The sequence below is a fragment of the Prunus dulcis genome, chromosome 1 (assembly GCF_902201215.1).
Source record: "Prunus dulcis chromosome 1, ALMONDv2, whole genome shotgun sequence".
Lineage (NCBI taxonomy): Eukaryota > Viridiplantae > Streptophyta > Magnoliopsida > Rosales > Rosaceae > Prunus > Prunus dulcis.
In genome coordinates this window covers 6,878,088-6,892,865 of record NC_047650.1, presented here as the reverse complement: position 1 = coordinate 6,892,865, position 14,778 = coordinate 6,878,088, and the positions used below count along the sequence as shown (strand labels likewise).

The following is a 14,778-nucleotide window of genomic DNA, read 5'->3' as shown; positions in this document are numbered from 1 at the left end:
TTAAAATTAATCCGAAAAATGAAGCTTCAAAATAAACGGCCTTACGTTCTTTTTCCGAAAAATGAAGTTTCCGTCATGGAATATTAAATTTACGTCGGTCCTTGTAGAACTTTCGCCTTGGTTTTTCTTTCGACGTTTTAAAACGCGCGCGCTCTAAAAATTTTCGCGCGACCTAAATTTTTTAGATTTGGCTCTTATTCTTATACTTTGAACCCTGAAACCTAAAATTTTCAGATTTCGCGCAACATAACATTTCGCTCTCTCACTTCTGCTCTAATTAAAAGTTGCACTCTCCAGTCTCCGTCGAATCTGTGAGCTCGTCCAACCTGTAAGTACAAACCCTATCTTCCCCTTGTAAATTCATTGAATGATATTAGGTTGTTTTGTTAAAGGGTTTTAGGTGTATGCTTTGCAATCTGTTAATAATGTGCTTATAGGTATGGGTTCATGGATTTTCTGTTTAATGGGTTCATGGATTACATTATCTGTTATGTTGAATTGGGAATGGATTTATTTTTGTCGGATCTTTTAATCACCCTATGTTATGTTGAATTGGGAATGGATTTATTGTTTTCATGCTTGGTTTCATGTATATGCTTGGTTTCATGTATATGTTGGTTTCTTGCTTGGTTTCATATATATGTTGTGTTCTTAATGGGTTTTGTGTTCTTGAAAATAAACTGAGACACGACGAATTTTTAGGCATACGACGACGATTACACGATGGTTTTTTTAAACTACCGTCGTTTTATTACTTATACACGACGGTTTTTTCATAAACCGTCGTTTGTATTACTTATAATAGACGACGTCTGTTGAAAATCCGTCGTCTATATATGCCAAATACGTCTGTTTTTGTTTAAAACCCGTCGTCTCTATTGTGTATTACTTCTCGAAGCATCATCTCGAAACATCTCGAAGTCGTCGCTGAAACATTCAACCATTTCATGGTTATATTCTTAAGATTTTGTGAATTGTTGGACATCATATTTCTTTTTCTCTTCCAGAATGACAATTGTCTCCATTTCTGACAATGACAAAACAACATTTCATTAACACATTTGAAGCCACGACCAAATCACTGCAATACAACCACAATACAGTGGCAATCAAACAGCAATCTAACAGCAACACAACTACAACACAACTACAACACAACAACAATAACACAACACTAAACAAGGATTCATCACAATCAGACTATACAAATCTACTACATCAAATGGAAAATCCCAAGTTTCAAGATTCACATTTCCAGAGCAATCTAAATGCATTTGGTAAAAACCCAGATGGATGAGCATGAAGATTCAAAAAACATTACCCAAAGCAATTTAATTTCATAGAACCTAGGCAATCAAAATAAAACCAATTTCACAAAATCCCATAGAGATTAAGAAAATGACTATCAAGACTACCTATTGGAGAGCTTCAAGGTTGCAAGCAACTGCAACCTTAAGTTATTCATAAAACATACCTAGAAGATGGGGTCGATAGGGGGTTTCCTTATTCAAAACAGAGATATGGGGACAATTCAGAACAGAGAGCGCTAGCGAGAGAGAGTTGCGCGAAAGGGATACAACTTCATGAGAGAGAGAGAGAGAGAGAGAGAGAGAGAGAGAGAGAGAGAGAAAGAGATTTGAGCTACAACTGCAATGTTCATAAAGACCCATAGTAAGCCACCAAATACCAATTAATAACTGCTTCAAAAGTAATAATAAACTAGAAATACAACAGCACTAAAATGCCAATACAACATCACTAAATGAGCAATACACCAGCAAAAAAAATAACAATACGACATCAATAGCAACAACAAAACAACAGCTGTGCAAGCATCAATTCACAAAGAACAAACCCATTCACTATTTCAAACAAGGAACCATCAGAATAAGACAATTTCATAGAAACCCCAAAACCAATTTCAGTGAAACCCCTAAACCAATTTCAAAGAAACCCCTAAACCCTAAACCAATTTCGAACAAACCCCTAAACCAATTTCATAGAAACCCATAAACCCTAAACCAACTTCAGAAAAACCCCTAACTGTAATAAAATGATGATGAACAGTACATGTTGGAGGTGCGATGGAGTTAAGCTTCGATGAACAAATTCCGTTGGGAAAGGAAGACAGAAGAGAGAGTGAGAGCTGAGCGATGAGAGAGTGAAGAGAAAGTGAGAGACGGAGCCAAGAGAGAGCTGAGAGAGAACTTCAGTAAAATTGATATGTGTGTAATAAGTGGACAATAAATATATATTTATAGGTGATAGTTCCAAAATTTTGGGGAGAGGTGGTATTTTCAGTTAAAATTATAAAAAGTGTGGCATTTAGAGCTATTTCCCTTTTTTAAATTTAAACGCACAAAAAAATTTCCAACCATTATCTAGCCGGCAACCCAAAAATCAGGTTGGGTGGAATTGGCATATTTAACCAGCTTTGTATTTAATTGGGTTTTTAATGAATTTTAAAGAAGTTTAAATATCTAAGGGTATTCTATGGCTTCAGATCCTTTGTCCATGTTTTTGTCTATCCCTCCTTGTTCATGCCTTAATTTTTTGGCACCTGACATCCCACTTAACCCCACTTTAACTCTATTATTTGTGCAAAGGACCCTCTAGAGCCAAAATGCAAAGTTTCTTAGTTGTTAAAGTTTTTCAGGTTAAATCCTCACTGTTGGTGACTAAATTCCAAAGAAATTGATGACCTGAAAAGCTGGAAAGTACAACGACTCCCCACCTCTCTTGTTCACATTCTTTGCAAGGATGGACTCCCCTGTCCACACCATGCTTAATTTGACTTTTGAATGGTCTTGAATCGTTTTGACATCCTTGTGGTTGGATTGTCTATCCTGGCTTTCCTTTCTTGATCGGTTTAAATGTATTGTTTGCTTTTATTTTGACTCTCCATGCATTGTTTGTTCCTTGCATGGTCATCTTTATTTTCTCTATATGGGCTTTTTGCTTTGGGGCTTCTTATGCTTTGAATACAAGATCTTTTCAACCACCTCAAAAAACAAAACAAAAAAAAAAAAAAACTTGGAAAGTAAAGTCAGGCTTGCTTTAGTTAAAGTCATGGCTATTTATTGCAAATCACCGAATTTTTTTTCTACTGCCATGATTTTGGATATTTATGGTACCAACTTTGGAAGAATCTGGGAATTATTGATCACTTCAGTTCAGTGTTTTGCAAAAGGAACAATCAAGAGGCATTCCGAAACATTGATGAGAAGATGACAAAAAATGATCAATGCATTATTTGACAAAACTGTTGCCACTTGTGCATTAATGAGGGATTAGTCCAAAAATTGGAAATATCTAGTATTATTCAATCATAACATTTTCTCCTACAAATACAAGAATGCATGGACCAGAAAGAAGACACCCAACCAACCAACCAATCAAGCAAACGAAAACTCAACAATCAATCCAGATTGATCAAAAGAAATCAGAGATCACATGATCTTGCAACTACAAAAAGCAAGCAAGCAATCTTCCTTAAGAAGCAATCCAACTCAAGAAGAAGTCCAGAACACCAAGAAAAACCAAGATTTCCCTTGCAATCCAGATAAGGTAAATCAGACAAAATTCAGATTAATTTCTCTTACAAATTTGGTTCATCAAATCAAATAGATCAAGAAGAAGTCATGTATTTCATCATTTGAAAACCTCAACAAAACTTTTCAAAGACATCTTAGTGTCTTAAAATTGTCTAGATAGCATCCAGATAACTCAAAATCAACCAAAACAGGTATCCACCTGCAGTTCTACTCACCTTGCCAATCTCCACATGGCTCAACCTGTTTATAGCTCTGCCAATCTCAACATTGGTATCGATTTTTAGCTAATCTCTATTAAGCTAAAGATGCTAACGAGCAATTCTAGTGCAGAAACATCCAGTCCAGCCAAACAAAATTAAAATTTATTTGTTTTTTTTTCCTTTTTTTTTTTTTTTTTCAAATCATTCGCTAGAGATGAGGAAAGGAGTATTATATTGGGTTGCCTCACAACATTGAGATTGATCTGTTGCAATTCTTTGACCTTAACCCTACAAAGAAAATGTGATATTGGAATTCTCTCTTTTTTCGATGGAGTACTTGGAAATCTCTTTAAATCAATTTCCACACTCTTTCCTTTACTTGCAATTAGATAAGTTCTCCAAAATGACGATGTATCATCATATTGGTTTTGTAAGACAGGCAGGAGTCATTTTTGTATGTTGTTCCATCCAATACATAGAATATGTGGAAATATTTTAATTTTAATTTAAAAAAGCACTGCAGTAAGTTGAAGATCCCATCAACCAGAATAACACATGTAATCAAAATGTAAAACTTTCCAAAACTTAGACATTACAATTTATGCTTTGTGGAACTGTTTTATGAGCTGCTAAGTTTGCTTTAAATTGTACGGATCTGCTTGTTTTAAATATTAAAAAATATTTTTCTTTTAAAGCTAAGAGACTTAATTATGTTAATTATGGTGGTCGTCGACTCGATGTAAAGGTTATTATGTTAAACAAATGTTGGAATCAATCTCAAAAAAAATATTGTTGGAATTTTGCTATCAACAATTGATTAACATCAAAAGGTTATTATGGATTATACAAGGCACAAAGCACTTTGTGAAAGTAAATGGCTGTCTTATTATTATTTCAAATATGAACGACAAAGTGAGAAACTACTTGGCAAAATGAGCCTATACATATTCTGTACTAATTTTCAATTTTTGGGCCCTGCTTCACCTGTACATTCCTTTGGCTTTTGAAAAACTTCCTTAATGAGTTGCTCAAGTCATTGCTTTACATAAAAAAAATATGTTTTGTTCAAACATGTAACTTCACAAAGGCCAAGCAGTTTTCGCTTCCGATACAGAGGGCCCCCAGAGACAGAAATGAAGCAATTGAGCCAGAGGACCATCCTACTGCCACCAGTTTGACACAAAAAAACCTACGCCAACGCTTCAGCCATTAGGGAACGATGAGATAGCTGCTGCTCATAAAGTTCACGGAAAATGCGGTACTTGGCATCATGGTACTTCTTCACCTTAGGGTCTTTGGATGGATGGATGACCTGCCACATGCAGAAAAAAAAATATTATATATATATATATATTTATAGAAAATGCATACAGAATAAGGGATCCCAGAGTCCACGTCGGAAAAATAATAATAATAATAATATACGAATGATTGATGATAGGGTAACCACCATTGGCACCTCCAAGACCAGTTCAATCTTTGTGACTCAAAAACCTACTACTTTTAGTTAATTATTTTTCCAATATAAACCCTTATACTAAACCCTGGCAAACATTCCTAAATGATGAACTAATCTAGGGGTTTTTGTACCCTGTGTATCACCTTGGAAATTTCAGAAGAAAAAACGAAAAGGAAAGAAAAAGAACCACATTTAGCCCTATGCCTCAGAGTAGGCACGGAAACAACTAGATGCAAGCTCTGCCTTGGAAAATGTTGCGAGGTTTCAATTCAGACCTAATATTGTCCCGCAGTGAAAAAACTCTCTCTAAAAATTAATAAAATGATTTCAAAAAACCATTATTAGTACCTGACCCACTGCATTTAGGGCCTTCATTGCCTCATGCAGACTACAATATTTCCTTGCAGCAACAGCACCAAGAATAGCAGCACCCAAGAGCACAGGCTCACTTTCTCGTGGAAGAATTATAGGGCAACCTGAATGCATCACAGACAGTAGGTCCAAGGTTATGTACATGCTTAAACAAAGGCTTTGACTTGTGTATTAAAAGGATAATTATTATAATTAAGTTTCATTTGGCCGAACCACATCCACAGTAGATACATCAACCATATATTCCTTTTTTTTTTTTGGGTAAAATCTTTAGCATACAGAGCCAGTTCAAATAAAAAGAGAAGCATGATACAATAAATCTTAAAATGATGATAATAAAAGTTCATTCTGAAGAAAAAAGTTTTTTTTTTATAAAAGAACAATGTAAAGACAAATAAAAAGCGTGTTACAAACATAAAGGAAGGGCAGCTGATGTGTATGTTAGAGAGAGAGAGAGAGAGAGAGAGAACCGATTATATCTGCATGTTCTTGAATGAATAGCGCATTCTTAACAAGGCCTCCACATGCTAGTATTGTCTCAATCTGCAAAGGAAGAAACAGATACTCAAAAAAGGTTACAGGTTTTAGGTTATTTCAGAGTACAATGACTACTCTTTTAAATTCGTAGCCTCCACTCCATTACACTATGAGAAGTTCTATCGTTTCCCTTTCTCTAATAACATTTGCATGGCTCCTTTCTGTTTTTGAGTTTGGTACCATGGCAGGCTGACGACCAAACTGGTACAGCACAAATCAAGAGAGAGCCTACTGGAAGCTAAGGTACCACCAACCAAACTTTATTCTCGATAGACACCAAAACACCATCACTTCTAGAGTTTTTATTAGCGCAATTGATGTCTACTTTCATATTACCAAGCATACCGGTTACAAAATAGTCATAGATATGTGATCCCTTTCTCCAAGGCAGCTCTCTAAAGCATTGAGGCCATTTCAGGTACTCCGTTTGAAATATATTCTAATAACTTTCTCTTTTATACGACAACCTATAAATATTACATGTCATAAATAAAAAGTTCAAAGTCAAAATTATATAAATCATATCCTTCATTATATGATTAATTACAATTTTAAAAAACAAATTAAGGGAAAATTGGATGCTTATGTAAAATAAGAGTAACATTAGTTATGGAAGTAACATACACTATGGGTTAAAGACGAGTTAAAGTGATACTTCTGAATGAGGGGGAGACTGTAAATATATTAAAGAATATTATAAGTTTAATAAGAAAAGCCCTTTTCTGAACTTATCTATTTAAAAGTGATGTATACAAAATAAGAGAATTGAGAAGCGTGCATTCTTACTTCGTGACCATGGGCATTGCAGTGCTCTACAATGTGACGCGTACCATATGCAATACCTTGTACTGTGGCAAGGTACTGAAGAGCCAACTGCTTCTCACTTGTATCAAGTGTTAGGCCACACAACATACCTTTAGCTTTTGGGTCTGCAATTGGTGACCTGGGCCATCACAAACATAGCAGCTTAACTTTCAGCAGAGATGTGTCACACTATGAAAAGTGAAATCAAGATTTCAACGTATAAAGATATACCTGTTCCCGTGAAAATCAGGAAGAACATGCATATCTTCAGTCAAAGAAGCAAGGAATGGACGCTTCAGATCAAGCATCATTGTTTCCAATATCTTATTCAGAAGTTCAAACAAAGAAATACCTAGGGAGAGACACAGACAGTAGCTTAATTTTCCCATGAATGGCATTCAACTCATTTATAGCAGCTATTAGCATAAAAAAGTTGAGCAATGGATCTTACGTTGAGAAGCAGCACGATTTGCAAGATGAGGAGAAGCGACATGGTTTTCTACTATGTAATCCAATAATGCACCAGTAGCACTCTGGCCACCTTCTGTGAGCCAATGTTCGGGTACCATAGCTGAAAATGTTGAAGAGAAAAAGAGTAATTAAAGTAAGTGTGCCATTTTCAATGACACAACAACTGAAAAATTCTCCCCATAAGGATAGAAGGTTTTGGGTGTTAAAACATGTAGCAATCACATGATAGAATTGATATTAAACTCACACAGAAAAAGATCTATAAATTTCCATACCTGACCAGTATGGACCCCAGACCCCTGGAATAAAAAGCTTGTTCTGTGATATGGCCATATGGCAAGTAGAAGTTCCACAGACTAACACCATACGATGGCATAGAGCTTCCTTATCAGACTCTGAACATATAGCAGTTATTTAGAAGAATGCATCACCTTTAGGCTAAGAAACTAAATTAGAACAACTAAAAGGAAAACAAATAGGCCTTGTCAACCTTTAGGCTCAGAATCAGACAAAGGCACACTTTCCATTACCCCCACACCACCAGCATGAGCATCAATTAGGGACGTTCCAACAGGAATCCCTGCTACAAGACCTAATTCCTGAAATTCAAATTACTTCAAATATTAAAAAACTAACCACAGAATAGCTGTCAAAATATTATCATGGTGAATCGCCCTCCAAAGCCCACCAAAAAAGGGATGTGCTCATATTCTAGCAACTCAAATTGTATGCTTAGTTAATGGACCTCAAGGGAGCGCCACTTGAAATCAATGTGAAATCTTCAGTACAAAATATCTTGCCTTCGCAGCAGTTGATGTGAGACCAGAACCCAGAGGATGGCCAGGGAAGGCTACACTTCGTCCTGTTTTCATCTCAAGTTACTAACTGAAGCCAAAAGTCCCAAATGGTAGCACAAGTTTAAATACTCAAATTGACTTGTATGTTTAAGCAGACTAAAACTATTTTCAGATAAAGACTTAGTTGAGTAGATATACATATATAGAGAACTTAGGTCTACAAGCATTTACCTATCTTAGCATGATGCCCATCTACAAGATCACTCAATCCAATCTCCTCCCAGAAATCATCATCCCATCCACAAGCTTCCATATCTCGAGAATCTTTCTCATTGTTTTGATGCATGTGTGCATGACCAAGATATGTCCACTTGCAGACTGTGGTACACAGACTCCGTGTATCATCTCCTGTGGCCCTAAAGTTGTGCAAAAATATAAGATTAATCAATAAATTCACGTCAAACTTGATTTGCACCACCTGGAGTTTTGAAAAGGTTCACATATCAAATGACTGGCTGGCAGATCCAAGTACCTGTATGATAACCAATCACTCAAGTCCATCCACCTGAAGACCATTGACCAAGAGTCGGGCAGATTTTCTTTCACCCATAGAAGCTGCAAAAGATAGTCTTAATTTGACAGAAAAAAGAACCCATAGAAAAAATAAATAAATAATTAGTACAATAGTTCATGTGCAAAAGGAAATAAAATAAACTAGTATGTTCACTACTAATCTGTAAAGGTACGTCTATAACTCTATAGCCCTCCTATATAGATTTTTGATACACGTGAATATGATTCAGACACCTATGATGTAAAATAGTAGCAGTGAAAGTGGAATATGGTTACAGAAATAACTCATTAAGGAATTGTATAACTGTGTAACACAGAATACCATGCTATGACCGGACTAGCTGTGTAAGTACCTTTGGAGGCTGCATCTCAGGGGAAAGAGCTCCACCACAGTACTGCAATACAGTTGAGTTACGTGAATTGATCCTTTCAGCTTGTTCTACAGCTCTATGGTCCATCCATACTATTATGTTTCTTCTTGAATCGCCACTCCAAGAAACCGTAACAGGAGAGCCTTCGGCGTCCACTGCAACTGCAAAGGAAAACCATCTGATCCTAATTAATGATTGTACATAGTTTCTGTCTTTTCTATAGTGCATAACATATAATAAGCACTTAAGCAGCTTAAGTAACCAATTATACCCATTAGCACATAATGTTAAAACATGAGGAGAAAGTTACCCACCAAGCGAACAAGTAGCCGCAAACCCCATACCCTTCACTTCTTCCTTGGAAACTTCTGCGAGGGAGCACGCTGCTTTCACAGCTGCACTTATCGCATGCCAAATATCTGTAGAAGATTGCTAATTCGGGGAGGAAAAGAAAAGTTAGAAGCAATCATTTCGCTTTCCCTGACACTTGCAATGCCCTCTACGTATACTAGCTATAGCGAAATCACCACTATGTGTCTATTTAGCTTCCAATATACCATGTAGTGATCAAATTCACCTCTTTTCAAGCCTTACCTCAACGCAATCACCGTCTTTCCAAATCTGTATCGGGCTGCTCGAAGAACCCAGAAGCTTCCCATTTTCATCAAACAGCCCTGCATCCATCACCAATTTAGATTACAGGAATTCACACAACCCAACAACAACTACTGCCGAAGCAAAATTCGCCCCTAAATCGATACAATTATAGTTGTCAAAAGCTTCTTCCTATCTGATATAACTTCAATTAAATATGCCATTGCCAACCACAAATATATTCGAATTTCTTATTTTCTGCGTTAAATAAAAATGGAGGAAGAGAGGAGGAGAGAGGGGACCTGCGCGGGCGCTGCCGGTGCCGACGTCGATGCCGAGGAAGATGGAGCGGGCGGTGGCTGGGACGGCGGAGGTGGTCATCTCGAGAGAGACTGAACGAGGTTGATATTGATGTTGAGATTTTTGCTGTGAATGTTGCTGGCCAAGTAGCGGTGCTGAATCTGACCAGCCTCTTCTTTTACCGGACATTTTTTTTCTTCCTTTTCTTCTCTCTTTCGCTTTCTTTGTGTTTTTTCTTTTGTTTCAGTTTCAGATTTTGGATAATATGATGATGATTAATGGACTAATCACTCTCACTTAACCCTTTTTTTGTTTTTTTTTCTTCTATTTTGTATCCGTTTTTTATATTTTTGCATCCCTTTGATTATTGTGGTGGGATAAAAATACAATAATATTTGTTTTTAATGAATGACAAATAAAAAATTAAATAAATAAAAGGTCAAATTAGAAGAAGAAAAAAATTTGGTCAGAGTCGAATTAGAATTTTAGTCCTTATAATTAGGGGGTAGTTTTCCCTTTGATCCTATTATGCTTGTAGTTATCCCATTAAAAAGTTGTGTGAGCTTGTTGGAACACGTCTTTGTTTTTGTTGTCTATATTTTTTGGTAAAAAGTCAATTTTGGTCTTTGTGGTTTATCATTTTTATCATTAAGGTCTATTTGGTTTCAATTTGATCATTTTTGCTATTATGGTTTTCAATTTAAGCAATTCAATGACAATCTCCAATTTAACTTCCCCTCCACTTCCCTATATATGCCGCCCCTACCAACCCCACCACCCAAGCCGCTATGTCATTCACCATATTCTTCACATCCCCTTTTTTCCTTTTCATAATGTTAAATCTATGAAAGCAGCAAGTACATTGGCTAAACCAATGGGCATGACAAGAAACTCATAATGCCCATACCTTGTCCTAAATGTTGTCTTAGGGATATCCTCATACTTCACTTGCAACTGGTGATAACCTAATCTCAAATCAATCTTAGAAAACACAGTTGCCTCTTTAAGTCAATCAAACAAATCATCAATCCTTGGCAATGGATACTTATTCTTAATTGCCACCTTGTTAAGTTGTTGATAATCCACATCTAACCGGAGTGTATGATCCTTCTTCTTGACAAACAAAACAGGTGCACCCTAAACCCTGCTTAACTAATTTCTCAATATGAATCTTCAACTCTTTCAGTTTAGTTGGTGCCATTCTAAATGGTGCCTTTGATATAGGTGATATACCTGGAATCACATTAATACCAAACTCCACTACCCTCTTGGACGTAACCCCGAAATATCCTGGAATACATCTGCATATTCACATACCTTTGGGACTTCCGGAATCACAAACCTATGTTCCACACTCTCAAGTAGAGCTAGGAACCCGACTCTCATTGCTACATCATTCTTAATGCATCTATAATGAAAGATTGGTTGGTGTGGAACATGAAATGATACTTTCATCTCATAAAAATCAATCACAACATGATTGAGTTGTAACCAATTAACATCGAGTATCACATCAAAAGTATTGTTTGCAAGCACAATCAAATTAGCAAAGAACTCCTTATTTCCAATCAACAAAGGACAAGACTTACACACCAAATCAAGCTTGGCAAAAACCCCTAATGGTGACTTAACATGTAAAGGCATATCAAGAGATACATGAGTTAATCCCAACATGCTTATTTCTTCTAGGATTGCATGTGTTAATAACTGGTCTGTTGTGAATCTAGGTTCTATATTACATGTTCATTGGCCTATGACTAGTTGTTGAGTAGTCATACTGTTGCTTAGCTTCATACCAATTTTGGCTAATTGATTTACCTTGTGTTTGGGAACTGTTTGGTTGTTTATAGGTTTATGACTAGTTTATTGTCTAGTCATATTTCTACTAGGTTGAGCCGATCATTATCATTGTCAAATCTGTTTGATTAGGGGATTTGGATATGTGTATCTCTTGCTTGTTCATATGTCTATGACTAGTCGTTGACTAGTCATATTGTTACTAGGAACATTTAATCATTGATGTCTTAGATTTATCCATTGGGGTTTTAATTTACCCCCTTCACCTGAATATTAATTACAAATAACATTTTTATAAGATTATTAAAGAGAGTTGGTGTACCTTTAACTTATGCATTCCTTTACCCTACTACTAATACTCTAGCATGAACTTGAGGTTGTTGCCTTGGTTTATTGTCCTTTTTTCACCGGGTATAAACATTAGCATAGTGCATTGGCTTTCCACATGTGAAACAAACTGGATTCCTAATTTTATAACACATTCTAGAGGTATGACCAATCTCATTACAGCTGTAGCATTTCACTGGCCTAGACTGTTGAGCAGGTACTACATTTTTGTTTGGATCTTGGTGTTCATCCTTTGTTTCTTCCAAACATTTCCTAAGAACTAGAGGCATTGTTACTCTGTGTTTGTGACTTTCCCTTACCCTTATGATCTATTTTTTCCTCTTAACTCTTCTAATAGTCTATATTGTTCTCCTCAATAAAAGTGGAACGACCAGCAACACCTGTCATGGTCATGTGGCACAAATTAACCACTGATTTCTTGATATTATCAGTTAACCCATGCTCAAACTTCCTAGCCCTTTATATCTCACTAATGGGTTGGGCAAAATGATACAATTCACAAAATCTTGCCTTATACTATCTCACAGTCATAGATCCTTGCTTTAGTTCCAAGAATTCAATCTCTAATCATTCCCTCTCAATATGAGGGACATATTTACCATTGAAGAGCATTTCAAACCCGTCCTAGTCTATAAGTGTGACATCATTAGCCCTCTTGACAGATTCCCACAAAACAAAAGCCTCATCTTGTAAGAGAAAAGTAGCCAATTTTCTCTTCCCTACATCTGTGCAGTCAATCATTTCAAATAAATTTATTGATCAGCTTTCAACATAAGAAGTCGAATAGGGTCTAGTTGCTCATTCATTGGTGGAGTAACATGTTCCGATTATGGCACTTCCTGCACCCTAGTCTGCAGAAATTCCTCTAATAACTCTGCCATATCAGGGTCAATGTACACACCTTCTTCAGGTGGTATCACACCACGAATATGAATCTCCGGAACTGGAACATTCTCACCATGTGGTATAGCTTGACTTATAGCTCTACCTTTGCCTCTACCTCATCCTCGGCCTCAACCTCTAATAGGATCCATACCTTACAAATCAAAGTATCAGTTAATCAAAACTTGTGTAACAACTTAAGATACAACAAGTATGATAGCAACACTACCACAACTAAAACAAATCAACAACACAGAGGACCCATTCCTCTAAGATCATGATTCACACTTGACCACTCAAGAGTCTAGTCCAGATGATCTATTAATCTAAAATCTAAAGTTCTATTAGAGCTAACCAAATGCTCTGATACCAAGCTGTCACAACCCGAATTTCCAACACAACTAAAACCAGCTTAGTTATAAAATAAAAAACACAATTCGGAATATGAAGCTCGGAATGCACAAAAATGCACCACAATGTTTCTACTACTCTTTTAGAACACAACCATTCTAAACTCACAATGTTAATACAGACTCATACTTCATAGTCATATATTACACTACATCATTACATAATAAATTGAAACTTCAATCTATTACATAATTGCTCATTCAGAGCTTATTATCACAGTGCAAATTTTTCAGTTACTAGCAATGGAAACAAAACACACCTTGCAAAACTGTACATGAAGCCTCTTGCTCATATCCTTGGTTTTCTTTACCTGTTGAGTTAACCTTTACACCATCAAATAGTGTATCGGGTCATCATTGACAAACCCAGTAAGCTTTTTACAGTTTGTATGAGTAAACCACAACAAGTAGCACATATTCTTTCCGTATAATTAACATCACACATGCATTTATTTAGAGCACACACAGTCCATGTACTACCATGGCAATCTCAATATCAAATACCACAACAAAATCACAAGTCTTTTGCTTTCTCAACTGTCATCCCCACCACCACCACTACCACAACCATCAGCTCCACCTTCAACACCACCATCACCTTAACCTCTATCTCTTTCACCTCTACCCCTACCCCATCACCACCACTACCACCACATGATTAGAACATAACACTTTCAACATCATGTATATTTTTGTCATTATTCACAGTTACAATAGTTTTATATTAAAATTTACAAACCGGTTTTAACACTGCTTTTTGTACTAATAGCACTATAAAAATATTATTTATCAAACATGGGGCTACTTTACTTTACAGCTACTTATTTTCAAAGCATAGCATGAGCAACTTTTTTTAGAAGTGACAGAAATCCCAAACTGGGCCTAAGTGTTTCTTTGGTCTAATTAGAAGAAGATAGACACAAAAAGGATTGATGGCTAGTGTGTGACTCACGAAATCTTTCACAAGTAACAGCTCATAGCATGAACTAAATTAGCCACCTCAACCTTAAATCTAAGGGTGAGCATTATTACCGAAAACCCGACCGAACCTCCCGAACCGGACCGCCTAAGGTGGTTTGGTTCGGTTTTTACACTGAAAAATTGAAGAACCAGTAAAAAAAAAGGGCCAAACTGACCATGAACCTAGTTGGACCCGTTTTAATTGGCTACAAACCGCCAAAAATTAGACCGGACCAAGTATTTTAATTATATTATTTTAAAAAAAGTAATACACGTGTCAAGTGATGATTCGTCGAGATTAAGTCATTTCCTAAGCTACGTTACACCGTATCGAGCGAAATCCTAAAAC

General features: G+C 36.4%; 1 protein-coding gene across 2 annotated transcripts; it reads right to left on the bottom strand.

The window, feature by feature from the left end:
• Positions 1-4,615: 4,615 nt before the first annotated feature.
• Positions 4,616-10,297, bottom strand: LOC117615032 (FGGY carbohydrate kinase domain-containing protein). 2 transcript variants are annotated; one of them, XM_034343999.1, is made up of 15 exons: positions 10,035-10,297; positions 9,733-9,812; positions 9,453-9,570; positions 9,121-9,299; positions 8,727-8,809; positions 8,426-8,610; positions 8,198-8,259; positions 7,888-7,996; positions 7,673-7,792; positions 7,378-7,497; positions 7,158-7,278; positions 6,909-7,065; positions 6,056-6,128; positions 5,562-5,689; positions 4,616-5,066 (listed from the first exon to the last, which is right to left on the bottom strand). In XM_034343999.1, exons 1-15 carry the CDS (start codon positions 10,219-10,221, stop codon positions 4,944-4,946), a joined length of 1,845 nt encoding a protein of 614 aa, XP_034199890.1. In that variant the 5' UTR covers positions 10,222-10,297; the 3' UTR covers positions 4,616-4,943. The 2 variants fall into 2 exon arrangements, with proteins under 2 accessions (XP_034199890.1, XP_034199891.1); XM_034344000.1 differs by having other exon boundaries at positions 9,733-9,887; positions 10,035-10,116.
• Between the last annotated feature and the right edge of the window lie 4,481 nt (positions 10,298-14,778).

What these genes read in the sequence shown, in the direction of transcription:
- LOC117615032 (XM_034343999.1), bottom strand. Translation starts at nt 10,221, where the DNA reads ATGTCCGGTAAAAGAAGAGGCTGGTCAGATTCAGCACCGCTACTTGGC. An exon ending in TGCGGCTACTTGTTCGCTTG is followed by an intron (nt 9,300 to 9,452) that starts GTGGGTAACTTT and finishes TTTCCTTTGCAG; the next exon opens with TTGCAGTGGACGCCGAAGGC. An exon ending in GCAATGCCCATGGTCACGAA is followed by an intron (nt 6,129 to 6,908) that starts GTAAGAATGCAC and finishes CTTCCTTTGCAG; the next exon opens with ATTGAGACAATACTAGCATG.